At 43.8% G+C, this 26,376-nt stretch overlaps 1 protein-coding gene across 4 annotated transcripts in view; it reads right to left on the bottom strand.

Moving 5' to 3' along the window:
• The window catches only part of MTUS2 (microtubule associated scaffold protein 2), a 560,716-nt gene that overhangs the window by 36,220 nt on the left and 498,120 nt on the right, over positions 1-26,376 (bottom strand). For all 4 annotated transcript variants that reach the window (XM_070520454.1, XM_014843838.3, XM_014843839.3 and 1 more), the window contains one exon: positions 19,441-19,507. In XM_070520454.1, coding sequence (XP_070376555.1) covers positions 19,441-19,507 — 67 coding nt within the window. The remainder of the gene's footprint in view (positions 1-19,440; positions 19,508-26,376) is intronic.

Below are 26,376 nucleotides of genomic sequence, written 5' to 3'. Positions count from 1 at the left end.
ATTGGGCCCTAAGGGACAATCCCCCCATCTCGAGATCCTTAATAATTTCTGCAAAGTCACATTACAACATGAGGTGTCATACTCACGGGTTCTGGGGGTTAGGATGGGGACGTCTTTAGGGGCATCATTCAGCCTGCCGCACCCTCTCGGCTCCTGAGCCTCATTCCTCCTAGGGTTTTCCCTCACTGGCTCCATGCACACAGCCTCTACAAACGTTTGAGCCTCACTTATCTTTAACCGAGGACCCCCAAACACACGAGAGCACAACTTTCCTTCCTATGCTCTCCTCTAGTGCTTACCCTCCATTCCTCTTAGTTTTCATAGCCAAGCTCCCCACAAAACAGATGATTATCTCCTGTCCCTACCTCCAATCCCTCATCTCCCTTTGCTTTTCATACCACTGCAATCAGGCAATGTCAGCCCTACCTTCTCAACGTGTCTGGAATTTTGTCACTTCGACCCTCCTAGTGCCACTGTCCTGGCTGCAGCCACCACCATCTCTCATCCGGGTTTTACTGCAAAATTCCTGAACTGTTCTCACCTCTCTGGTCCTTTCCCCTGGACCATTTAGTCTCAATGTAGCAGCCACAGAGAATCCTTGAAGACTGGGAGTGAGCACACTGCTCCTCTGCATGAAGCCCTCGCCTCACTCAGGGTACAGGCCCAGCCTTCATGCCGGCTCAGCAGGTCCTGCGCGTTCCGGACCCCATGGCCTCCCAACCTCCATTCTCACTCCTCTCTCCCTTGTTCACTCTCCTCCAGCCACATTTGACTCTCAGCTCTTCCTTGAACACTTTTAGGCCTACAGTTCTCAAAATATGATCCTCAGACCAGTAGCATCAGCAGCACTTGAAAACTTGTTGAAATACAAATTCTTGGCTCCTGCTCCCTTCCTACTGAATCAGAAACTCTTGGGGGTGGGGCCCAGAAATCTGCATTTTCACAAGCCCTCTAGGTGATTCTGGTGCTGAAGAGTGAGGACCACTGCTCTAGGCACTTTCCCACCTCAGGGCCTTTGCACTGGCAGGTTCTCTGCATGGAAATTGCCTCTCCCAGCTCCCTCACAGGCACCGGGCTCTCCCTCTCTGGGTCTGGATCTCTGTCCCAGAAGCCCCTCCTCCCAGCTCAGAGACCAGTGTGCCCTTGTCAGAGGTCTGAGGTTCAGCTCCAGGAAGTGCCTTATCCAAGCTTCTGGGTCTTAATAACCTCACCCTCTTCCTGAGTACCCTTTGCTGCTTCCAACAGCTGCTACCTCCATGATACCTCAGAGCTCTCCTTTTCCCTTCTCAGTTGCCTACATAACAATTCTTTAAATTCTCACTGGTAAAATATCTGGCGTGGTTTCTGCCTGCTGGCTGTGCCCCGACTGACCATCTGCTGAACTCGGGGATTTATGCACAATTCCTTGCAAACTTGGCCAAATGCAAATTGTCCTGCTCCCACTAAAGGGAAGGGGAAATGAAAGAAAATGCCTTGTCATTCCAGCTGATCTCTGCTGAATATATTTTGATGGGCACGTTGTCTGTTTATGTGTGGAGGTGTGGGTGTGCGTGTGTGCATGCAGGTATGCATGTATGTAAACTGTGGGGTTCTTCCTGATATTAAGTGATTTATTATCTAAAATAAAACCCTTTAAAATGTCCTCGAAGAAGCTGTCTGGTTTAAAAAATCACTAAAGAGAATAGTTCTACAGAAAAGTAGGAAATGCTTTTGCCATTTTTTTTTTCAGATTGTGGATTTGAAGGAAAGGCAGTGCAATGACATTAAGTGTATGAATGTTTTTGTGAACATTTTTTATTAAGAAAAAATCAGTTTATCCCCTGATGGGACTAAATAAACGGTGAGTAAATGTCAAGAAGGAGCCAGCATGGTAACCTCTCCTGGCACCTCTGTCTCCCGCTGGCCCTCCAGTCACTCTCCTGCCCAAGTCCCGTCACAACTCCTCATCATCGTGACAGCCGAGCCCTTCACAAACTCACGGCTGCCAGGAACACGTGGAGAAGACGGAACAGGGTTTGGGGAGAGAAAACGGATGGCAGAGCAGGAAGAGAGGCTTTTGCACTGAAGCTTTGCTGTGAAGAATCAACTGAAGAAAAGTAACCCAGACCTAAATGCAGACTGCAGAGCCTCTTAGGGGCAGGGAGCTGAGTGGCAAGAACACGGAGCTGATGCCTGTGCACAGGGCTGTCCTGGGAGTAAGGGGACGCCAACAAGACCACTCACCATATCGGGAACCATCACCATTTGAATGGAGAGGCAGACATTAAAACAACAAAGCAGAAACACTGCCTCGGAGTAGGCATGAGAGGCACAGCACGTATGGGAAAACAGGCCTGGCTCTGGAGCCTGACAGACCTCAGCTCAAATCCCTGCTGTTCATCTCACAACCCTAGGCAAGTCGACGTTTGTTTCTCTGAGCCTCAATATTCTCATCTGTAAAATAGGCATACTATGACCTAACTTGCATGGTCACTGTGGGAATTAGAAACCAGGTATTTACACTCCCGGATGTTTCATAGGCATTCAATAAGTGGCAGCTTTGATTATGAATGATATACCTGTAGTCTGCAAGCATCTGGTGAAAATACAGGGAAGGAGAGCCTGGACTGCCTCTAGTGGGAACAGGATGCAAACAGGAATTAATTTAAATGTGCAAAATGGGACAAACATTATTTTTATTTAGCCTGCCATATTATCTTATTTTAGTGAATACAAAAATATTTCTAAGAGTTTTTCTTGCAAGCTCTGTCTCCCCAGACAGTTTTCCCCATGTGGTCTTAAGTTCCTGGAATACAACATCTCTTGCATAAGGTATTCAGGAAACTAACTTTGACTACTAAACACACCCCTCCCTTGAGGGGCCCTGGTCTGCTGGAAGGGAGGGAGAATCAGATGGATAAATACACAATGACAGCAGGTGCCAAGTGCTACAATACTGTGTGCTATGGACACAGAGAAACAGAGAAGCGCTATGGAGCAGGATTCCTCTCAGGAGGAGTGGCCTGGCTAGGACATAACGGAGGTGAGGCTGACTTGGGTTTTCCAGGAAGCTTGGGGAGGTTGGTGGGCTGAGGAGAGGGAGAGGCCAGCTCAGGAAGAGGCAGTGGAAGTTGGCAGAACTTCTGTGGGGATGAGGATGGGAAGAAGCAGGAGATGCATCTGGGAGGGCAGACAGCAGCCTCAGCACATGACGCTGAAAAGTTTGAATTCTATTTATTCTACAAATGATATAAAGCCACTGAAGGATCTTTACCATAGTGTTTTGATTTTTATTTTTTGCATGTGAAAAAAATTCAAGCAACATGGAAAGGAACATGGTGAACAGTAATTTTCCCTCCCACCCTAGACCCTCTAGCTAGAGGCCACCACCATTCTTGTCACAGGCAAACGTGTTTCCAGTTACTGATGGATTTTAATCAGGGAAGTGATGGAGGATGGACTCCACGGGCAAGACGGCTGCTAAGGGGACTAGTGAGGAGGTTTTTGCAAAAGGAGAGACTACGTCACTACAGGAATAAGGAGGAGACAATAGAATTAGGATGTGCTTCCAAATTCTAATCAATACGACCTGGTGACTTATTGGATATCGAGGATGAAGAGAAGCAGAGGTAGAGTTGAGGATGACTCCCAGTTTGCTGTCTTAGTTTACTCTGTGAATTGTGGTGTCAACAACAGAGCTAAAAAATTGTGCTTGAGCCTGTTACCTGTCCCCCATCTCCATTTCTTTCTTTTACTCATGGTACCCTGCAGCTTTTAACTGGAATGGCTGCCCTGCTGGAGACTCCATTTTTCAGCCTCCTTTGCAGCCCTGTGTGGCCACGTGACTCTGCTGGGGTCAAAGGGATATGAAAAAGTGATATAGCAACTTCTAGGTCATATTCGTATAAGGCAGCTACTTTCTCTCTCTCCCTGGCTGAAATGTGCTCCTGCATGCATGAGCCTCAACCACATAGACGGACAACAGCTTTGGGGACAGTAGAGCAGAGATGCACAGCCATCCCTGGGCTGCTCATCTTTGGCTATTACACCAGAGAAAAATATCCCTCTATCTTATTTATTCCACTGTACCTGGGGGCCTCTTCGTTACACTAGCTTAGCTTGTACTTGAACTAATTTGGGAATATAGGAGGAGAAGTAAAGACTTCGCTTTGTTTTGCTTTGAGGTGAGGAGTGCGAGGTGGGTGCAGACAGAACTGTTTGACCCAGAAGAGTTGTACTGTCTGAGGTTCAACAAGATGTGACCTCAAGAGAGACTAGGGCTAGAAACATGGACTTGGGAGCGAGTGGCTTAGGCGGTAAATGAAGCCACAGATGAGCTCGCCAGAGGTACTACGGAATGAGAAGGAAGGAGGGCGTAGAGCAGCATCCGGGACAAACATATTTTAAGGAGAGAGCCACTTACTTCATTTTCTGTTACAATCATTTGCTGGCATTACTGTTTTCCCAGCTGATTATAAACTCTTTGGGTTCATGGATTATATAGCTTACTCATCTCTGAATAAAATACCTAGAGTACTTTTGTGCAGAACATTCAAAATTGTTTTAAGAACAGCACTCTTAAAATGCTTTACATCTTAGCAATAGATTTGCTTTCTATTTTTCCTATTCATGACTGTGGACTTGGGCCATTCTGAGCCAGTCTTTAAGTGCTGGGATTTAGAAGACAGATCACAAACACAAATGAGTGCTGGGCCAGGTGGGGCCTGGGGCAACCTGGAGAGAGTGTGTGCGCCCAGGTGAAGGGGGGCGGCTGCCATTCAGTAAAAAGATAAACAACTCCACAAAAGACGAGCAACAGACATTTCACAAAAAAAGATATCCAGATAGCCAATTACTACATAAAACGTGCTCAACAGGATTAGGGATCAGGGAAATGCAAATTAAAACCATAATGAGATCCTCTTCACACCTACTAGAATGGCTAAAACAACAGCAAAATTACTGATCATACCAAATGTTGGCAAGGATCTGGAGGAACTGGAACCACAAACATTGTTGGGGATAGTACAACATGGTACAACCATTTCAGGAACAACTGTTTGGCAGCTTCTCCTAAAGTTCAACTCCCACCTATCCTACGATCCATTAATTTCTCATGTAGGAATTTACCTGACAGAAATAAAAACATCTCTGTCCACAAAAAGACTTGTGCAAGGATAAATATAACAGCCTTATTTAGAACAGCAAAAAAGTGGAAACAATCCAAATGTCCATTAGGAGAGGAATGGATAAGTTAATTTTGGTATACTCAAGCAAATGGAATACCAGTCAACAATAAAAAGCAACAAGCTACTGATATACTCAGCAAAGTGGAGGAATCTCTCATGTGAAGCAACAGCGTCCAGATACGAAAGATTATATACTGTCCGATCCCATTTATATGAAATCCAAGGACAGGCAAAACTAATCCGTGGTGACACAACAAAGAGTTTGCTTTACAGGTAGAGAGGGGATGGAATTGACCGGAAAGAGGCATGAGGGAACTTCCTAGAGTGATGAAAACATCCTATGTCCTCTTCTGGGTGGTGATTACACAGATGTATTTATAGCCAAAGATCATCAAACTAGACACTTAAAATTAAAAAAATTAAAAGCAACAAAATGAATAGTCTTCTATATTTATCCACATATTTATCATTTTGATAATCTTAATTCTTCCCTGTAGATCCAAATTTCTATCATTTTTAAGGGATATTTTCTCTGGATATAGAATTCTGGGTTGACAGGTTTTTCACCCCTTCTTTCAGTGCTTGAAAAATGCCATCCCACTGCCTCTGGCCTCTGTTTGTTTCTGATGACATTAACTGTCACTCACATCCTTATCCCCTGTAGGAAATGTGTGTCTTTATCTAGTTACATTTAATATTTCCTGTTTATCTTTTTTCAGCAATTGACTATGATGTGCTTGGGGTGATTTGTATTTATCCTGTTTGGGGTTCACTCAACTTCTCGAGTCTGCAGGTTGCTCTTCTAAAACCAAATTTGGGATCTTTGCCCATCATTTCTTCAAATATTTTCTCTCCCCATCTCTCCTTCTTCTCCTTCTGACAATCCATTACACATCTGTTAGACCGCATGATATAGTCCCGTAGGTCACAGACACTCTCTTCATCTTTTTAAATCTTTTTTTCCTCTCTGTTCTTCAAATGGATAATAGACACTCACCTGTCTGAAATTCACTGACTCCATTTTCCCACAGACTCCAATCTGCTGTAAAGCCCATCCGGCGAATTTTTCATTTCAAAGATTCTGCTTTGGGGTTCTAACATTTCCATTTGGTTCTTTCTTACAGTTTTCATTTCCCTGTTGTGCCTCCTTGCCTGTTTACTTGCTGTGTTCCTCATTTTCTAGAAGTGCCTGAACATGTTTTTAACAGATTTTAAAATTTATTATCCGCCAGTTCTAACATCTGGGTCATTTCAATACCTTTATCCATTGACTCATTTTTTCCTTGATTAGGGGTCCTGCTTCTTCATATGTTTAATTTTTTTTATTGTATGTTCAACCTTGTGGGTGATAAATTATGGGGAGTTTGTGTTACACTGTCTTTCTTTAACAGGTGTTGAGTTTTGTTGACAGGCAGGTAAATTACCAGACTCCTTTGATTCTGTCTGGCTTGGTTTTATTCTTTGTTGGGGTGGGTCAGCGTCAGTTTGTCTTTTTTTTTTAAAGATTTTACTTTTTCCTTTTTTTCCCCAAAGCCCCCCGGTACATAGTTGTGTATTCTTTGTTGTGGGTTCTTCTAGTTGTGGCATGTGGGACGCTGCCTCAGCGTGGTCTGATGAGCAGTGCCATGTCCGCGCCCAGGATTCGAACTAAGGAAACACTGGGCCGCCTGCAGCGGAGCGCGCGAACTTAACCACTCGGCCACGGGGCCAGCCCAACGTCAGTTTGTCTTTAGTGCTCAAGAGACCCTTACTCTAGGTCATGGTCCTTGCTCCTAAAGCCTGGCCTGTCTCATGTCTTGAGTAATTACTCAAGGTGCTCAGTGAGCGCTCTCTGCCCTGGCTGGGCTGGACTTCCAATGCCTCCCAGCACTGTACAACCTCTGGTACCTCCATTCACCTCCCAGTCCTGCAGCAGCTGCCCTCTGCAGGGCTCGCTGTGCACACGCAGTCTGCCCTTCATCTAAGAACACATGGGAAACCTCCCTGCAAATTCCTCGGTCCCTCCTCTACTCAGCTTACTCTTCTCCATGCTCAGCCCCACAATTTCTAGCCACTTTTATGACCTTGAACTCTGGTATCTGCTTCTTCAGCTCAGCAAGATGGTGGTCACTTCCTGGACCACCTCACTGTGCTGTGGTCTGGTAAGTGGCCCCAGGCAGAAAGTTGGGACTACATGGGACTCACCTAGTGTCTTTTCCTTTTCTCAAGGCTCACAGGCCTGTGGAGTCTATCGCCTGGTGCTTGGAAACAGCTGCCTCCCACATTCTGTCTGTTTTACAGCTGTGTACAGTGGAACATCAAGTCCAGCACTAGTTGCTCTATTTTGGCTAGAAGCAGAAGTCAGGGCATGGGTAGTTGGTAAAAGCTCCCAGGTGATTCTAATAGGCTTCCGTCTCCTCCCATGGGGATCCCTGGCTAAGAACTGAGGTCCTAGAAAAGAAAGAGTCATGCAGACGGCTGCCCAAAGCTATCCCGGTGAGATATTATTATTTACAGCACATGATTGATTTTGGTCTATCGAGCAGTCTTCTGATGAAAATTTTAGCTTTCTAGGTAGGCATGCCCATTAGGGGAGATATTTCTCATTGTAAATCAATAAATTGGTATTTTTGTCTTCTACATGAGGTTCTAGTAAACTTAGGTAAAAGGCGTTCCCTTGACAGTCAGAGCCATTCTTGGTGTGCTATAAAAGAAAACAAAAAAAGTTGGACCACAGTGAATCCACCAAGGTCAATGCCCACTTACTGTCAGCCTGGTCTCTCCATCTGGAACCATCATTCTGATTAGCTAAACTCTGACCACATTCTTGATCACTTTTTTTTTTAAGAAAACAGTTGTGCTAAGGAGCCCTGAGATCATGACCAGATTCATTATTATGAAACCTAGTTAAGTCTTTACACGGTTACTTCCAGTGCAGAATTGGTCTCGTTATCATCATCCTCACCAGAATTAACTTCCCAAAGACTTGACATTTGGGTGAAAAACTGCAATTTTGGTCAAAAAGAGTGACCTGAATATTACATAAGCATATACTGTAATTTATATACTATGTTGTTCAAATAAACTGCCAAATTAAGCAAACAGATTGACAGTACTCTTGAATATCTGAATATGGCCCAGCGGTATCTGTGGTTTTTGAATGAATGAGAGTGAATCCTAATGGCATTAGACAAGAAAAATCAAATGTTAAAAAAATCTATAAAGGGAGAATTATTTGAGTCTTATATCCCAAACACTGCCCCTGCTTTTTATACAAGTAATTTAAAGAGTTTCATAAATACAAACTCATTTGCCCTGTTTTCCTCTTGCTTAGGGATAGCCACATGGAAAATCTGTCTTCATTATTTTTCCCATTTCCCGATGGAGATTAAGTCAATGATGTCACGGATGCTGTTTGTGTAATTGATCAAGTGTATGGAAGAATCACTTGTCACTGACTCCTCTACTACCTTTAAGCTCTGCTGATTTACCCCCAAAAGCCCTTCCTGGACCCCTGACTGGGTTAAAAACCCTCCTCTCAACTCTCAGACTTCTACGATCTCACTCAGTACTCTGGATTTTAATTATCTGCTTATGTGTCTGTCTCTCCAACACACAGGCGTTCCCAGAGCTCAGAGACCATGTCGCATCCCGCTTTTACTCCTGGCACACTAATGGGTACATCTCCTGAGTTCAATCAAATTTATATAATGAAGCAATCATGGCCCACATTCAGTGTGCTGAGCCCTGGTCTGAGCCTCAAGATACAAAGAAAAATAAGAGGGGATCTGTGTGCAGGAGAAACTCACAGGTGGGAGGTGATTATATTTGCATAATTTGTATGTGATTGTCATTTGAAATGCATTTTGTAAGATGCTCTTCAGCAATTTCCAGGTTAAATCTATTATAGCACGTCATATCTTTCTCTTGCTTTTCATTATCTTCCCCCAGACACCAGTTGAGATCTTACAACACGAAGGCAAGCATGCTGTGGTCATGGGGGAACAAGATAAGGACCCAGCTCTGTTATTCTTAATAGTTATGTGATTTAGGGTTTGCTTTTAGTCTCTATAGTCACAATTTATTCACTGTTAAAATGGTGGTGGTATTACACACCTCATCTACCTCGTAGGGCTGCTGTAAGGATCGAATGAAACAATGCGTGAAAGGGCTTTGTAAGCCATACACCACTGCGAACATTAAATTCATGAAATCACAATTTTATGGAGGCAGCTGACTCTGAGTTTCAAGAAGGTGCTTGTCCTCAGGATGGTTTAGGGGCGACCCTTGGTATCCTGAATTATTCTAGTTAGGTAATTTAGGTTAGTTCAGGTTTAAACCCACAGATTTAAAAATGTTAACATTAACATATATCAGAAAGCAGAATTATCCTTATTCATAAAAGAGTAAATATTTTAAAGAATCACAAAACAAACATTTCCACATAAAATAACCAGAATGTGCTATGTGTATAGACTTCAAAGGATTTTATAAATATCAAAAAAAAAATGTGTTGCTGCCAACTGGAATAAATCTGTGTCTCTAAGAAAGTGTAGCAGTTTTGTGGAATTGTAGCTGATAATGTATTTTCCATGGCAACCAAACCCAGTCTCTGGTACATTTAAAGGAATTTGCAGTTTTGATATTACTGTGCATGGGTAAGCACCTGTTTGGGATAGAAACTAAAAGGACTTTGGAAAATTACATTTACTGGAATAAAATCTAATCATAGCAGTTGACATCGCTGGCTTGAATTTTTCCCAGCTCAGAACTAATATCATTTCCCTATAGGAGGAGCAGGCAATTCCCAGACCTAGTCATGCTCAGTGATGCATCTTACAAAAAAAGCAGTGTATCTGAAGCTATGTTATCATGCTCTAATTCTTGACAGCAGACTAAACCTACTAGATCAAATCTTCTTTCAAATAACACTACTTGACTCCCCTCCAGAGAGCCTAGGACAGACACAGTACATCTTGGGGCCCCCCAAGTTGTTGAGCAAATCAAATGAGAACATTCAACTTTGCGGATCAATTTTGCCTTCCACAGATTTTCATATGCCATTTTAATTTTTATCCAATTCAACATATTTTCTAATTTACTTTGTGGTTTCCTCTTTGACTTGTGTTATTTAGAAGTACGTTGTTTAATTCCAAATGTTTGGAGCTTTCCAGATATTTTCATGTTATTGATTTATAGTCTCATTCTACGGTAGTCCAAAACATTTTGTATAATTTCGATTCTTTTATATTTGTTGAGTTTTGTTTTATGGCTCAGAATATGGTCTATGTTGCTCAATGTTGCACATGCATTTGAAAAGGAGGTATATTCTGCTGATGTCGGGTGGGGTGCTCTGTCAACGTCAGTTAGGTCAGGTTGGGTGACGGTGTTGTTCAGGTCTTTGACATCCCTACTCATTTTCTGCCTGCTTGTTCTATCAATACTGAGAGAGGAGTGCTGAAGTCTCCAACCATAACTGTGGCTTCGTCTGTTTCTCCTTCCAGTTCTATCAGCTTTTGCTTCATGAGATTTGAACCTCTATTGTTAGGTACATAGATACTTAGTATGGTTATGTCTCTTTGGTGAACTGACTCCTTTATCCTGATCTAATGGCCATCTTCATCCCTAGTAATATGATCGGTCTGAAGTTTACTTTGTCTGTCTTAATATAGACACTCCAATCTTCCTTCAGGTGGTGTCAGCATAGTCTAGCTTTTTTCCCTCCTCCTACTTTTGAGCTATCTGCATCTTATATTTGAAGTGGGTTTCTCCTAGGCAGCACACAGCTGCCTCTTGCTTTTTTATCCAGTCTGACAAACTGTGTTTTAATTGGTGTGCTGAGAAGAGATATTTTTATAAATTGGAAGATGTACATTATTTTTGTGTTCCCAAGATTAGCTTTCTGAGGTGTCTTCTTGGTTTCTGCATTTTGATTCAGCTTTTTTAAAGCTGTGAGAGGAAGGAAGACAGCAGAATCTAACCTGAAATTTAAGAGAATTAGCATATACTGAGCTCCCATCATTCTGCCAAACACTCTGCCAGATCCTTTGCCCTCACTTGCCTGGTGTCACAGGACTATCCTCCCTATCTTACTGATGAGGCAACTGGGGCCCCATGGCACAGGCTGATAGTACCCCCCAGTATGTTCTCCCCTTCCTCCATAGTAATAAAATAACATCTGGGCAAGATCACCAAGAAAAACGAGCACGTTTCCCTGTGTCCTTTGTGGCTAGGTTTGCCTTGTGACTTGGTTCTGACTGATGCGATATAAGCTGAAGTGTAGTTCCTGGAAACTTTCCCCCCAAAAGAGCTGGCCCACTCTCTCTGCTTCTTTGTTCCTTCCTTCCTCCATCGCACCACCTAGAATACAGATATGATGACTGTAGCACCAACTGCCACACTGGGCCAAGAGAAGGGTCACCGTCTTGGGGTGGTAGAACACTGAGCTGTAAGAGGCCTGGGTGCCCTGCAGACTCTGTGAAGAAAACCTACGTGCCCCTGGCTGCTTACCTCCTGATTTTTACATAAGAGAGAAATAAAAATCTACCTTGATTAAGCTACCATTGTTTGGGGAGTTTGTTATTTGTCCCTGAATCTAATCCTAATGGACATAGTGTAGGACCAATTAGCATCACACTGTGTTATATAATTACACTCTAATCTATGTTTGGACAGAGTCATACTAGCATCTTTTATGGCTTTGGGTGGAAGTCACATAGAACTGAGAGCAACAGCTATCTTATTTTGTTTATCTGATTTTTCAATTTCCTAAATTAAAAATTACAAAAAGAGGGGCCAGCCCAGTAGCATAGGGGTTAAGTTTGCATGTTCTGCTTCAGCAGCCCAGAGTTTGATGGTTTGGATCCTAGGTGCGGATGTATGCACTGCTTATCAAGCCATGCTGTGGCAGTCATTCCACATATAAAGTAGAGGAAGATGGGCATGGATGTTAGCTCAGGGCCAGTCTTCCTCAGCAAAAAAAAAAGAGAGGAGGATTGGCAGCAGGTGTTAGCTCATGCCTAATCTTCCTAGAAAAAAATTCCAAAAAAAATTTGGTGGTAGGGTTGGGGATGCTGTGGTAAATTTACATACCATATGTAGAAGAATTCTAGATTTGGGTTTAAGACTTGACTCTGTCCCATACCACCTGTAGGCTCATAGAGAATCTTTCTGAGCTTCAATTTTCTATAAAATAAAGATATCAACCCCTACTTCATTGAGTTGTTTAAATGAATAAATAAAACATAATATGTGACAGAGCTTAGTAAGTACTAAGCACTATGTAAATATAAGGGATTATGATAAAATTGGAAGACAAATTTTATGTATTATTCTGAAAGGTAAAATCATCTCACAAATACACTCCCAGTGGTGTGTGTACATATGTTTGAGCTGCCAGTTATAAATGAGAATAAATTGGGGGAAATTCATTCTGGTTAGTAACTTAAGAACAAAATAAATAACAATTCAGTGCTTATCGCCATAAACTTAGATTTCTATCACACCTTTATATCAAAGCTCTCAGAATTCTTTATTTTATATTAGAGAAAACACTGCAGTATTTTTTAGCTTCCTTTCAATAAGCAGACTTTAATCAAAATGTGGATTTAACCATTTAGCTGTCTGTACAACAGCTGAGAAACTCTGCCAGAATGACTGCTTTTTTTAAACGCTGCTGTTTTAAAACTATATTTCATGTTAAGTGTGTTTAAAGTGTTCAATAGAGACAAAAAAGCAAAGTCCATCTGAAGTTGGAAACTGGCAGAACGGTAAAAACCTATGGGCCTGGCTCGGGGTGGGAACAGTCAGAACAGAGGTTGTAACAAGAGGCGGGGGCTAGAAGAGGGGGACAGAGGCCACAGGTGGAAGCAGACGGCAGCTTTGTCCATCAGCACTGGGGAAGGGGCAGTACCGGTAAATAAGGCCAGAAGGAGGGCAGCCGGGCTGATGAGAGCTTTAAAGATAAGAGGCAATTTCACACCAAATTCAGACAGGCACAGCTTGGAGCGGCCCTGAGGAAGGAATCTGGTGGGAGTGTGCAGTGGGTTAGCATTGGTCCAACTGGGGGCGGCGCGTACATCTCAACAGGACTTCTGGTCTGGGAGGGACAGCCTTGGGACCAACAAGGAGTGTGAGCCAGAAGGCTCCATTTGAACCTAGCTATGCATTGCACGTGTTTCCATCTGGTGGAGTTTATCCAATTCATTTTTTTAACTCATATTTTTTTAAGGTTCAGGTTTTCTAATAAGGCAGCTTTGCTGGAGAGAAGACCATAAACATCCACCTGATGGTGGTCAACAGCTTAGAGCCTCAGGTCTTGCAGGGAAACAATCTGCTCCTAGGAAGAATACCTTATAAATCTATTTCAGCATTTACAAATGTAGGAGTGACCCTTCAATTATGCAATATTTGACTTCCAAATTTGGAGAATGCCACTTTATCCAAAAATCAAGCCTCATATTTTAAGAACTACATTTTCTGGGAAATTTTTTAATGTGATTAAAAAAATCAAATATTAAATATGTTTCTAGCATCTTTGTTCCTCCTTCTCTGGATGTGGTGCTGGATTCTGGTTTCCTGGAGACCCCAAATGCCCTTTCATCCCACAACCACTATAGCTTGGGAAAGACTTTTCCAAGGACAGACCCACTTAAGGCCAAGTCCCAAGTCAAGGCAAGAGCCATCGTCCCTGGAGGGTGACTTGAGGATGAGAGGCTTTCAAGAGGATGACCAGAGATCCCTGTCTCCACAGGAGACACAACTTAACACAGACAACAGCAATTTCAGCCATTCCACAGGGACTCGACTCTTGGACCACAAGAAGCTCCATCCCAAACTACACCCTGGTACATAATTGGATATTGTATGTCTCTTCTCAGGTGTATGTGTGTGTGTGTGAGAAAGAGAGAGAGGGAGGAGGAGGGGGAGAGGCAGAGAGAGAGAGAGAGAGGGAGAGAGAGATGGAGATTGATTTAATTTCCTCTTTATAAGGCAACACTAGCTACAAGAGATTAAATCCACCATAATCTTTTATCTCGGCTTACAGAATAAATACCAAGGCGTTTTCACATACAGATGAGTTTAGAACAAAGGTGAAATCCTATCAAAATTATTGGTCCACACTTTCAATATATATTCCAAGAAAATAACACAAGAGGAAAGAGGTAATTTAGAAATAGTACGCTCCTTGTTGCATAATAGGAAAAAATGGTAAAAACCTAAATACTCAAAAGGGAAGAGTATCTTATTCTAGTTTATCAGTATGATAGAATGTTTTTTAACTGTTAAATGACAAGGGTGAAAAGATTTTTTGCTACACGGAAAGAGGAATGGGGAAACAAACAGTTTTTCTTTCCATAGGTATGCAGAATGGGTAATACCTGAAAATGGTCATGGCATCCATTGGTCCAGAGCACATTCCCTGAGGGCAGCAGGCATCAGGAGATGCTCAATAACTGTGCTCTTTCCCTTCTTACATGCATCTAACCAAACCTTAGTCATTATGCAGGCCCATCTTAGATAGCCCCTCCTCCACAGAGCCTTTGATTGTAAGCTCCTTAAGGACATGAGCTGAGTCCTGTTCACCACTTTCCCTTGTACATAGCACCAGGACATAGCCAGCCCACATGGCACCCTTGTACAAATTAGAAAAAAGTGCCATTTCCTCTGGGTGGCAGTAGCCCCATGCTGGGGCACAGGGCTTGGCAAGTGGCTGCAGTGTGGATGCATTTCAGCCCCTACTCAGAGGGGCACCCCAATGCAGGGTACAACGTACTCCACCATCCATGGTGACCCTGCCTAGCCTGCGCCTGGCACATACTAGGCATTCAATAAATACTTGTTGAATGAATGAATGGACTGAGATTAAGGAGACCTAAGTTTTTCTTCTTGGTATTTGCAGGCATCCTAGCTCTAGCCAAGATCTTTGACCAAGTCTCGGTTTACTGCTCTCTAAAATGTGGTAGATAGGCCACAGTCATTAAGATCGGGACCACCTCTGAAGTACTATGACTCTGTGCCTGCTGCGTACAAGGTGCTCAGAACCTTTTAAGTGAGTGAATCATGCTCCATAACTGGGCAGTACCTTGGCTTGGTGTGGTATAATAATAATTTATCGGTCTTTGTCCCTGGAGTTCCTAAAGCCTTAGGAATTTCCTGAGTGTCATCTGTTATCCGTAGTGAGCCCCTTTCCTTCACACCTGAGTTTATGCTAACAAGGACCCCTAGATAGCCTCAGGATGGGGCTGGAAAGTCCAGGTGGTTAAAAGGGTGGGATTTTCAGCCCCACTCACCAACCTCCAGGGAGAGGGGAAGCTGGAGTTTGGGTTATAAAAACTCTTGAATAAGGAGACTCAGAGAGCTTCCAGGTTGGTGATACCTCAAGGTGCTGGGGGAGTGGCTCGTCCTGAGAGGGCACGGAAGCTCCAAATACCTTGCCCTATGCATCTCGTTCATCTGGCTATTCCTGAGTTGAATCCTTTATAATAAACTGGTAAATGTAAGTAAAGTGTTTTCTAGAGCTCTGTGAGTCATTCTAGCAGATTATCAAACCTAGGGAGGGGGCTGTGGGAACCAGTTGGTCAGAAGTACAGATGGCACCTGGGACTTATGACTGGGATCTGAAGTGGGGGCAATCTCATGGGACTGGCCTTTAACCTGTAAGGTCTGTGCTAACTCTGGAAAGTTAGTGTTAGAATCGAATTGTTGGATACCCAGAAGGTACAGAGAATTGGTTATTAGTGTTGAAAAATCTCCCACACATCTGATGTCGGAAGTGGCATCGGAAAACATCACTCATTAGGAGATGTTCTCAAAGTTTACTTGTAAATCAATTGCCAGAAATCCCTACTTAAGAACTATCATAATCAGGGGTTCTCAATCAGTGTGGGATAATATATATTAAAATCTATGGTAAAGGGCATTATTCAAACCTCACACCTTCTAGAAGATTCTGTTGTAGCTCCACCAGAGAAGTCACAAATGGGAATGTATTGTAATTGTGAAACGTGACAGCAAACACACCAGGGGATTACTTTCTGCTGTTGGTCCTCGAAAGCCCATCTAACCCGGAAGGGAGCTGACATAGGACTGACAGCCCAGCCCAACAGGCAAAGGTACAGGAAGGAGGAAGTAGGAAGGAGGATATTCCTCCCCATTTGAGGGAGCCAGGTGACCCTGTGTGTAAATTCAAAGCAGGTGGAACATGTCTTGTGCATCTTCCCTTTCTGCCCACTGGGGCTTCTTGCCCTAGGCCCCTCCTGCTTCCCAGAGCCTCAACTATGGGAGCCTCCCCCACCCCGAGGCCTAGCCAAAATGACCTACTGCCCCTCCTTTGTCCTGACCCAAATCAAAATCCCCACTCCTTCAACGTAGTTCACTGACTCTCAAACTGAACTTAACACACATCTGGGGAATTAAAATAATGCCGAGGCCTCGCCCTCAAATATTTTGATTCTGTTGCCCTAGGGTAGGCCCTGGGAATCAGGATTTTAAAAAGCATTCCAGGTGATTCTAATATGCACCATGGCTGGGAACCACAGCTATAGCTAATTCAGGCTAGATGCTAGAAGCCTTTGTTTGAATTTATTCACACCAAGGGTGTAGACAACTAATGAGTACTTATGAGCAGATATTGGCAGGATTTAGGGCAGCATTTTAATAGATATGGAAAAGTTTAAGCAGGAATTTTTAGATTTGAGGGACCAGCCAGCTCTGTTCTGGGATCTGCAATAAGTGCCCCCGAACTATTCTGACTTCTTATAGCTTCTTCCCTTCCTCCATGTCTGAATTCACCACCTTTAGAAATTCCACATCCTCCTACAGTGCCCCCACGGTCCCCTCCTCCAGTGGCCCCCGTCAGACTCAGCTGACAAGGGGTCTAAATAAGGGTAGGGCTGGTGGTAAGGACACAGGATTGACCATCTCTCTATATGATCCCTTGTAAGTCGGGTTTGCATGCTGAATTCTCCATTCCCTTCAAGGGAATACACTGCAGGTCAAGACACTAGAATTTATGGACTTTACAGTTAATGGTTGATCCACATTCCCCTGTCTTTCTTCTCTCACAAACGCAGTCTCTTCAGCGGTTCAGGTACCTCCTGTTCAAGTGTCCGCTGGGGCTGAATGCCGGGCTGAATGGCCCCAGTGGTGGGGCTGCCAAGGCCTTCCACCCACCCCCACACCCCCCAGCCTTTTCAGTTGGCAGCTGACTTCTGGTTCTATTCTTAGCACTAATGCAGACATCAAATAAGACAAATATAAAAACCCAGAGTAATCCTTGTGTGGTTCCTGCTGCATTCAGAAGCTTCGGGAAAGAACAGGAAAGCAGCAGTGGATTTGGCACACCCTACCCAGCTGGGTCAGGACGAACACCCCTGGATCCAAAGCTTGCCCATGGCGGGTGCAGACGTCTCCCTGGGAAGGAATTCAGCCTAGAGTGGAAGATTTTGTCCTCTATCTTCAGGTTCAAGGTGCTGCATGCTCAACAGTTATGAGAGTCACCTTTACAGACCGCTCTCTCACCGTCTTCTTCAATCTACTTTCCTTTTTATGAAGGGGAACCTGAGGGCCAGAGAGGTCAGCCACCTCACCATACCTGAACCCGGGTCATCTGCCTCCAAAGCCCACGCTCACAACCACTAAGCTTCAGAACCATCTAAGAACTCATCCATTTCATGGGGAAACACATGCCCTGTGGACCCTGGCTTCCCAGGAGCTTTCTTCACAAACTCTGCCATTGCCGCTCCTGGCAGGCCTCTCAGAAAAACCCACATCTCAGGGGCCGGCCTGGTGGCGCAGCGGTTAAGTTCGCAAGTTCTGCTTCTCGGCGGCCCAGGGTTCACCGGTTCAGATGCCTGGTGCGGACATGGCACTGCTTGGCAAAAGCCATACTGTGGTGGGCGTCCCATGTATAAAGTAGGGGAAGGTGGGCATGGATGTTAGCTCAGGGCCAGTCTTCCTCAGCAAAAAGAGGAGATTGGCAGTAGTTACCTCAGGGCTAATCTTCCTCAAATAAAAAAAAAAACCAAAAAACCCCACATCTGGGTTCACCCATGGGCTCCTCCTCAGGGGCGGGTCAAATGTAGGAGCCCCTGTGGCTGTGGCACGGTCTTGCTGCTCCGATCACACACAGGTGAGGCTAGGAAGTGGGGATTGCTATTTACTGCTTTCCCACAGGGGCCTTAGAGGGGAGAAGGGGCCACTGCTGATCTGTCTCAATGACAAGGAAGTCACAAAACTCACAGTGAAGAGAAAAAAATTTTAAGGTAAAAAACAATAAAACAAAAGAGTGGGGGAAGCTGTGTCTGGAAATCACTACCGTCTCCACTGCACACCCTGCGGCCTGTGTTCCCTGGGAAAGTCTGGCCTTCAGGCTGGACGCCTACTTGCATGGCTGGCCTGGGGGGAAGGCGTGGTGTCACCCGCTGAGGATGGCGGGGACCATTCAATCCCTTTGCTCATGGAAAAAGCCACACCTGCACATGGTGGGCTGCCCCCAGGACCACACTGGATAGAGGAGAAATGCCCGATGTAGAGAAGAGAGGCCAAGGGGAATAGGTCGCATTTATTTCACCTTTGCTGACTGATTCCTGGGAAAACAGAATAAGAGATCCTCAAGAGAGAAATGGGGTCAAGAAATTGGAAGATGGCAAACACTTGGTCTAATCTTTGGCCTAGAGTGAAAGCCCACCTCTTATGACATCCCAGGGTCTGGGGATCATCCTACCATTTGTAAGGTCTCTTATGGTTCAGACCGAACTATGCCATCCTATCCGCCAAAGAATGGGAGTTTCAACACGAACCCTAGCATTTTTAAGCCACGCAGATTTGTGATTTTGACCTTGTTCTACATCACGGAGTATTTCGTGGGAGGGTATACGGTGGCAGGAAGCCATGGAATACCTGCATCCTACAGAAAGCGCCTCATGTTATCCACCAATGCTGAGCTGCTTCTCTGGAGTTCTGCCTGCCCAGGGGCTGCCTAGATGGAGAGGTGCTCGTAACAGCAGGCAACGCAGATGGATGTATGTGTTGCTATCTGCGAAGAGCGGAGTCAAGGCCTGATTAGCTCCACTGTGAACTGTTACGAAGCTGGCTTTATAATAACAGAGACGTAAAAATTATGGCTCCCTGCAAGGCTACAACAACCCACCCCTGTGCTGGGTAAGATGCTTCATTCACCTGGGCAGGTTTGCTCAGGCTTATTACACGAGGCATAATTGCTCTTGTTACACATTTACAGGTATCAGGAAAAGACATTCTTTATGTTCCTCATTTTCAATGCCCTACTTACCAACTTCATCCCTGATGTTTGCAAGTTCGATTGCCAGCTCTTTTTCTTTCACAAGGGCACTTTCATTCTGAAAAAACAAAATGGATACCGAGAGTCCCCTAGTTTTATGCTAGATAAGCACTTTCACATGTTTAATTAATGAATCATATTAAGCAAATATTTATAAGTCTAGCCCTTAAGGAGATAATTTTCTCATTATACAAGCATATAAAAACTTACAAAGCCAAGTCTGACTCATTCATTTGTATCACATTCAAATCGCAAGGCTTGCAATATAAGATTAATAATACCCGTGGCTGTGCTTTTCTCTCTATGGCACTCATATATATTGTCCTACAATACTTCTTTGCATGTCTGTGTCCTACCCATTAATCTACTGTTATATATTATTATACATTTTTAATTATTATCACTATTATGAGATTTTTGACCATGAATACGTCCATACCATATTTCTCTGAGGGGCAAACGCTTATTTTACCAACTGTCCCCTTAAACTTACCCTTTTGTCCATATACAGTCAGCTACCTAATGAATAATGAGCAGAAACTTAACACCAAACATTTCTCTTTGTAATAATATCAACACCAAAACTTAAAGTTTCCAAGTTTTTCGTTCCACTCTCTGCATCAACAGAAGGAGAAAGAGGAAAACTCACACTTGAAGTATTATTTATTGCAAAGAATGGCATCTGTAGCTAAACAACTGCTATGCTGTTTTCAAATCAAATACCTTCTATGACAAAATAGAGAATTAGTTGAAGATGTTCTGAATTTGTAATCTGGGTTATTGAGTCAGCATAAATATTTACATCTGTTATGATTTTATTACTGCTAATAATAAGGAAAGATGTGTTCTATAAATTCTTGAGTAGAAATACCAAAAATATAGGCCTTCAAAGAAAGTCTCTGGCATTCTGTAGAAGGTACTCCCAAACATTTCCAGAGAGGGAATTTTGGCTAAAATGTGTACCAAATATCTAGCATGAATATCACCAGGGCCTCGTGAATGGTCTTTCTTTATTAACCTCCTTTGACCTGGACTTCAGCATCTCCAAAGAAACTGTGCCAAATGCGAACAGGCAGTTGTCACAATCTCGTTTCTGTGTCTGCTGTGCTCAGACCCAAGTAACGTGTGCTACTTTGGGTTGATGGGAGGGTCTCAGGTTATCCAAAGGGCATTTGCTAAGCAATGTCATAATTTCAAAATGCCAAAATAAAATTCTGTTTGCATAACAAACTGAGAGCTGTTTTAGTTACAAGCATCAACACCTTAGCTCATGGTTCTCTTAAGAACAATGTAGCAATAACATATCCTTTGAGGGACAGTGGTCCCCCATCTCATTCATGAAGCTCTCTCCTTCCATCCCAGCCCATAGCATCCTTCCCTTCCCTGAAGTTGACAGCTAGCAATCACACCTGAGAGTGCATATTTTCCTAATCACTAAGCGATGCTGCCTCTATGCCATGCCCAGCGCACAGGGTTGTCCTGAGGGGGAAAGGAATTAACATACGTGAAGTAGTTAGAATGGTGCCTGGCACTTAGCAAGCCCTACACAAGTGTTAGCTGTTACCGTAACTCCGGTGTTTCCTTTTATTTTATTTGTAACTGGATAACATCCTACATTATACATTATACAGGGTATGGTCTGTAGATAATAAGTGCTTTTCCACACTAAGTATCTAAATGTGGTTAGAATTGGCATGTCAGTCTTATGCTCTGGTTTTCTTTTGTTGTTTGTTTTTAATGCACCTTCCTGGCTCTTCCCTGGTTTACTCTAAATTGAAAGACCAGGAAGCCCAGAGCAGGGAAAGTGTTCCCATCAGACTGACCACAGGGATTAGGTACTTGTCTAACAGCAGCATAATATGACTGGCTGACATTCAACTTCTTACAAGTTAAGAAAATTTGGTATTCTAGAGAGGGCAAATTTCAGTATTTACCCTGACATAATCTTAAACAAGTGAAAAAGCTGTTTCTACTACCAAGAATCAGTTTGAACACTCGTGTATCCTCAATTCCTAAGCACAGCCAGAGAATGGAAATACTGCACTTATCAGTCCAGAAATAGCATTAGTGAAGTATTCACTCTGCGTGCTGAGAGCTGCAAAGACTTAGACGAGGTTAGGCACTCAACAAGCAGAACTTAAGAAAAACAACCAACGAACTCTAACTGCTAACCCAAGTCAACCTTTCCCGCAGCTCCCGGCAGCGGCACCCTGGACTGCAGCCCCGGGCAGATGTTAACAGTGCCTGTGGAGGGATCCATCGAATCACACCAAGTCACGCTACACTTTCCAGCGACAGGAGAATCAGACATTTTGGGAAGGTGTGGCTTGAAGGTCCAGTGAGGAGGACGGGTCTCCGCTGGAGACAGTGCTGATTTAGGTCGAGACTGTGACCAAGACCTTCACTAACACTCACTTTGGTGAAAAGCTAATGCTGATATCTGTGGCCAGGCCTGCCCCACCTATCTTTGCTTTAGGAGAAATATAAGTGAGAGTGAAAGAAGGGAAAAGGAGCCGATGGGAAGGGAGAGGAGATAGAAGGGGATTAAATAGGAAGGAAACAAGTGAGGTTAGAGACCCTGCACCTCTCCACTTGGGAAGCAGAGAGGGAGAAGACTGAAGAAGATGGCCCCATCCCACCGTCTTCCCAACCTTCTGTGAGCACGGGCTATAAAACCAACCAGTTTCAAACCACTGTGATGAAACGGCTTACAAGGAAGGGTCAGCTGCCAATGAGAAGCAGCAAACCTAAAGACTAAAATGTAGAGGAAAGTGACGAAACTATGGAAAGGTCTGGTTAGTTACCACACCAGTATTAACACTAATCTTTACCAAACACTTTCTGCATGCCAGGCATAGCACAAGGTAAGCCCTTTATCTCATTTACTCCTTCCAATACTGTCAACTGGGTCCTAGATTTTATTTCCCTTTTTGGAGGACGAAACTGGGGCTCTACAGCTAAGTACCGGCCCACACACAACTGGCCAGGAAATGGCAAAGGCAGGAGTTTTAACCCAGAGTCCACACTCTTTATCAAACACTAACACACTGAGATCCTCCCCTCCTACCCATGCTTACATGAGCCCAACGTCAAGATCCATATTGTGCTGGTCCTCGCATGGCATCTGAGTACTTATTACTATGAAGCTCTTCATGTCTAACTGGAAGACTTCATGTCTTCAGTGTCAGCTCCTAATCACTCTGTTTCAATGAAGAAGTTCCCTGGCTGCATTCCCACCCCACCCTAAGGCCTGAACTCCTTGTATCTGTCCTTGGTGTGAATTTGTTGGTTGCATGTTGGTACATTTCCCGTACGGCCTACGTGAGGCTGCACCTTCTGATAGGGTAGCTATTTATTGGCTTTCCTAACCCTTTCTGATGGCCTCTGGATACATTCCTGCTGAAGATGCTGACACAACTCAGCTTGGCTTGCTCGCTAAGGTCAGCCTGTGCAGTTTGGCGACAGCCCTTCTTCCTTAAGTGCTTGTTTTTGAAATGATATCATCTCTTCTAATTTATGAATTCTCTGCATCAATTAAGTTACTTTTTGTTTTCTGCAAGCCAAACCAGAATGACGTAGTGCTGCCCTGCACTGGAATGAGCCAACAGCCATGACTGCAGCAACACTGCTCCTTAAGCAAGAGGTGAACGTAAAGGGAACTTCCACCCTCTACTCCTTGCCTCAAAAAGTCATCCCTCCTCCTTCGTGGCTCAACAGATTCCAGCAGCCATCTTGCAAGGACCCCACATCCAGAAGTAAGGCTGCCCCAAAGACTCCCTTTGAAAGGATCCTGCCCACCATTCCCCTTCGCTCCCCAGCCTACGCCAGGTCCAGGGCGATGACACAGTGGGATGGGTGAAATATGAGCGAGGCCTCCTCTGCTGGCCCAGTGTGAGATCAGTCCTTCCCTACATGGGGAATGAGTGGAAAATTCCTAACTGGTGCCAAGCACATGCGCTCCTGCTTTCACTTCAAAGGGCTAAGAATAGAACTCGGTATTAACCATCCAAACTATCCCAGTGATACAGTCCAGAAATCGTGAAGTCTAAGGCCATTCCTCTAAAATTACTGTTTACTCTAGGACAGGCTTAACTGGACATGGACACTTGGAGAACATTCATCGAAGCCCCATTCCCGCAGCTGCATCTTCTTAGCTACCTCTTTTATTTGGTCAGGTACCTCTCCTTTGCACTCTGAGTTCTCTCTCTCTCTTCAGCGTGGTACACTGCATTCACAGACGGAATCCAAGATGAGCTATTCCCATGACACCTCCAACTCTCCCCCTTCACCTCTAGCCCTAAACATACCGCTGTACGTCCACCACAGTGGAGCCTACACTTCTTCTTGGACATGGCTCTCCACGGCAGGGCACTCACAAAGTCTTGGAGAATGCTGCCTTTAATCTTTCCTGGCTACAAAAGCCTGGCAAAGCATACAGCCTGCTAACCATTCCATTAACTTCAAGCAACTGGACGTGTGGCCAAGCCCCAAGCAAGCCTGCCACACTCTGTTATTTTGACATGCTTGGTCAATGGGAGCTATCTGTTCAGGTGGTTGATGCTATTCCAGTGAACTCGTGGTAAAAGGAAGTGAAAACATCTCTCCTTATTAGCATCACCCTGTGATTCTGCACTTGGGCAACAGCCACGTAAGCCCTTCCTTGAATTAGAAACCAATGAGAGAGCCTGTTTATTATTAAAACTGAATGTTGGGTGAATCTGAAGTGCTTTCACCCAAACTAATCCAGAAATAGGAAATTTATACAAAGCAACACATATTTACCGAGTTCCTACTATGTGCGAGGCAGACGTGCTGAGCAGGGTATTTCTGATTTCAAGGAGCTTAAGAGTCTCCCAGAGAGTCAATAAATGAATAAGCAAATTACAAAACAATGTGACATAACTCAACCGGGCAGGGCTGGCTGGGAGACTTCCTGAGCCCAGAGGATGAACAAGCAGGAGGATACGAAGGGAGCACCCACGCACAGGCCAGGAGAACTGGTGATACAAAACAGCATCTGGGGCTCTTTCTGGGACCCTTGTCACCCCCAGCAGATGGGCCCTTCTCTTCTCCTAGCCAAGTTTTCTTTCTCTGGTCTGTGATCTTCCCTGAAAGAATTCTTGATGGGCTACAATAGGTACTGATGACAATTTCATAGAATTTACTGTACTTCCAGTATTTTTATCAGTGTCCTCTTCCCCACCTGATTTTTCAAAAGAGGCATATAAATGTAAATTCAAAAAAATATATATGTAAGCCCAAAGACTCCCAACTAATCTCTCCTATCTTTTTAGCCTGCCCTGAAATCAGTGCAGATCAGGAAAATTCAACCATGTGAGCAGGGCGGCTTGCCCCCAGGCTAAACAAAAGAACCACAACAGGGAGTTAAATGAGAAATCTATAGAATTCTGGCATTTGAGGAAACATCCAGATAATTTTTACTGTGAATTTTTGAAAACCAAAGTGACATATATACACACAAAATTACAAAGAGGTTAAGGAATTTTTCCTTCTTCGAGAAACAATATTGCTTTTCACCCAGGGCTCCATGAGTTCAGGTTAGAATTTAATTCTGCGTGGTGGAACTTTGTCTTAATAGGGAAATGTTTTCTTTTGTATTTCAAAACGACCAGCCACAAGGTGATATCAACAGAACATGTAGGTCTTCGGCGTTGTTTTCATACCATCTTTTGTGAATATTGCATTCATTTTCAATATTAATATTGTGAAGATTGGCCAGATTCATAATATAGCTCTGTGGAAAATTCCTTTGGGAGGTAGGCTGACCTTTTGTTTTTCATTTCAGTTATTATAGCTTTAAGGCAGCACTGATGCCATGCTTTGACTTAATCAATAAGTATTATTTCTTTCACGTATAATTAACACAGGCCACTGTATTTTTGTATCTGCTTTTCTATTCTGAAATGAAATTTAATATAGACTGGTCAAAGGGGAAGTATCATTCACATTTAATATTCTTAAATACATGTCAGTGTCTACTTGTGTGGAAAATGGACCAAGCCATATCTTGTTTTAAAAGAAATCAGAAGGATTAAACTTAAAGGTGCTTCATTCCAGACGTGGCCCTTGTGCATGCTGGGAAGAGCCAGTGGTTGCAAAACATTGAGCTTACCTAAGAGGCTGTAGTTAATGAGGGATTTTCATACCATACCTGGATGACTAGTGAACAATTAGAAAGGACAGGGACTTACGGGGCCCAAGGAGGAGTGTGAATCCAAAGAAGTAATGCTGGGAAATTCTGGATCTCGGAGAAGCAAAGGAAAGGAAAACTAGCCAGTACCATCATTTTTGATCCAAGTTTCTTGACCTTTCTGGATGCTGCCTTCCTCTAATCACCTTCTCAAATGTATTACTGTCCAATTACACACCAATACCTGGGAGGAACAGTGAGGTGCCTTCTCCCAACTCCTGCCCCTACCAAGAATTTAGAGAAAAGGTAAGTAAGATTAGCCTCCGAGATTATAATCAGCACATAAAAGGTTAGGGTAGAGATATGCAAACTAACCCTAAAGGGACAGGACAGGACTGAAACCAGCAAGACAAGGCCAGTTGCAGTAAGGGGAGAAAGCAAAGGGAGCTGAGAAGAGGTGGCCATCAGGGCAGGAACAATTGCACAGCCTTCCCAAGTATATTTCAGGCTAGACTGGTGACAGCTCATGGACACCCGGGCTCTGAGGCCGCTGAATGCCTGAATATCAACTTGCTGACTCAGAGTCCAGTCTCATCAAAGCTTATGAAGCTAGACTTTCGACTCTAAAAAGAAATAACATGTCCATCAGCCTTGTCATCATTCTTTCGCTTGTCAGTTACATTTCTTATTGTTAAAAAAAAAAAGCTGGCATTCTAGTTTATACACCTAGTTTGTTTCTCTTAATAATTCAATGTTCCTAAGAACGATCAACTCTG

Source organism: Equus asinus, chromosome 11, assembly GCF_041296235.1.
Source record: "Equus asinus isolate D_3611 breed Donkey chromosome 11, EquAss-T2T_v2, whole genome shotgun sequence".
In the NCBI taxonomy this organism is placed as follows: domain Eukaryota; kingdom Metazoa; phylum Chordata; class Mammalia; order Perissodactyla; family Equidae; genus Equus; species Equus asinus.
This window is presented reverse-complemented; position numbering and strand designations above follow the sequence as displayed.